The sequence below is a fragment of the Calidris pugnax genome, unplaced genomic scaffold (assembly GCF_001431845.1).
Source record: "Calidris pugnax isolate Ruff unplaced genomic scaffold, ASM143184v1 scaffold1019, whole genome shotgun sequence".
Lineage (NCBI taxonomy): Eukaryota > Metazoa > Chordata > Aves > Charadriiformes > Scolopacidae > Calidris > Calidris pugnax.
Genome location: NW_015091636.1, coordinates 17,346 through 19,172, shown reverse-complemented (window position 1 = coordinate 19,172; position 1,827 = coordinate 17,346). Strand labels below are relative to the sequence as shown.

The 1,827-nt window shown below is 64.1% G+C and overlaps 1 protein-coding gene across 1 annotated transcript in view; it reads left to right on the top strand.

Moving 5' to 3' along the window:
* PAK4 (p21 protein (Cdc42/Rac)-activated kinase 4) overlaps positions 1–1,827 on the top strand; it is a 28,071-nt gene that overhangs the window by 23,898 nt on the left and 2,346 nt on the right. The window contains exons 8-11 of the mRNA XM_014961844.1: positions 16–335; positions 1,226–1,359; positions 1,469–1,595; positions 1,699–1,824. Coding sequence (XP_014817330.1) covers positions 16–335; positions 1,226–1,359; positions 1,469–1,595; positions 1,699–1,824 — 707 coding nt within the window. The remainder of the gene's footprint in view (positions 1–15; positions 336–1,225; positions 1,360–1,468; positions 1,596–1,698; positions 1,825–1,827) is intronic.

Genomic DNA, 1,827 nt, shown 5'->3' with positions numbered 1-1,827 from the left:
ACCCCGGCCTCCCCCCCCACGCCTCGGACCCCCAACTGGCTCGTGTCCCCCCCACCGCCGCCGCCGCCACCGCTGGCCCCACGCCTGCCCCCCAACAGCAGCCTCGCTCCCCCCAACGGGAACCCCAGCGCGTCTCCCACGAGCAGTTCCGGGCGGCCCTGCAGATGGTGGTGGACCCCGGGGACCCCCGCACCTACCTGGAGAACTTCATCAAGATCGGGGAGGGCTCCACCGGCGTGGTCTGCATCGCCACCATCCGCAGCAGCGGGAAGCTGGTGGCCGTCAAGAAGATGGACCTGCGCAAGCAACAGCGGCGGGAGCTGCTCTTTAACGAGGTGGGGCGAAGCACCCCTTTTTGGGGGGTGGGTGGGGTGGTGGTCACAACATCCCAGAAGGATACAGGACCTCTGGAGATCATCCAGAGCAGGGATGAGGGGGGGGTTGGTGGCTGATACCTTTCTCTCCCCACCCTCGCAGGCGGAGCACCGGCCGGGACGCCCCCAGGAGGTGGCCACCAACGGGCCAGTGACCAGCAGCAGCGGGGGGGCCGGTTCCTCCCGAGCCCCCCCCACGGGCCATGATTCATCCAGGAGGATGGAGACCCCACCACCTTCTTCTGGGCGGCCTCTTCCAGGGCTCTGGGACCCTCAAAGGGAAGAAGTTCCTCCTCAAAGCGTTGAGATGGAGCTTCACCACCTTCATGTTTGTGCCCCTTGTCCCTGGTCCCCTCCTCCTGATGCCCACCGTGGATCAGATCCACCCCGCTTCGGGCTTCGCCTCTCCAGGCTAACCAGCCCCCAGGTCCCTCATCAGAGGGATGTTCTGGTCCCCTCAGCATCTTGGTACCCTTTGCTGGACCTTCTCCAGCAGTTCCCAGTCCTCCTGGAACCGGAGGTCCCAGAACTGGTCCCAGTTCTCCAGCTGTGGCTAAGCAGAGGAGGGGGATGAACTTCCCTGGACCTGTTGACCACTCTCTTCTTGATGCACCCCAGGAAGCCATTGGCCTTCTTGGCCACCAGGGCATGTTGCTGGCTCATGGGCAACTTCACCATGGTCAACATGACCATGGCCAACAAAATCACGAGCTCCCTGGACCTGCTGACCGGCCCAGGAGACCATTGGCCTTCTTGGCCACGTTGCTGACTCCTGGTTGAGCCTTGCTGAAGTCAAGGTAGCCACCCCTAGTTTTTTTGGGGGGGCTCCTAACAGCCGTGTCCCTCCCCAGGTGGTGATCATGAGAGACTACCAGCACGAGAATGTGGTGGAGATGTACAACAGCTACTTGGTGGGCGACGAGCTCTGGGTGGTGATGGAGTTCCTGGAGGGGGGCGCCTTGACCGACATCGTCACCCACACCAGGTATGTGTGTGTCCCCCCCACCTCCCCTTGTCACCCCAACACCCCGGGGACCCCAGTTTATGGTTCCTCCCCCCAACCTTCTCCACACCACCACCACCACCACCGGCAGGATGAACGAGGAGCAGATCGCTGCCGTCTGCTCAGCCGTGCTGAAGGCCCTCTCCGTCCTCCACGCCCAGGGCGTCATCCACCGCGACATCAAGAGCGACTCCATCCTCCTCACCCACGACGGCAGGGTGAGGGTCACCCCCGGGGTTCGGGGGGGGTGTCCAAGGGGCCTTCCTGCCCCTCCCCGTGTCCCCACCCCCATCCCTTCTCACCCCCTCCTCTCCCCTGTAGGTGAAACTCTCCGATTTTGGGTTCTGTGCCCAAGTCAACAAGGAGGTGCCGCGCAGGAAGTCGCTGGTGGGGACCCCCTATTGGATGGCGCCGGAGCTCATCTCCCGCCTGCCCTACGGCCCCGAGGTG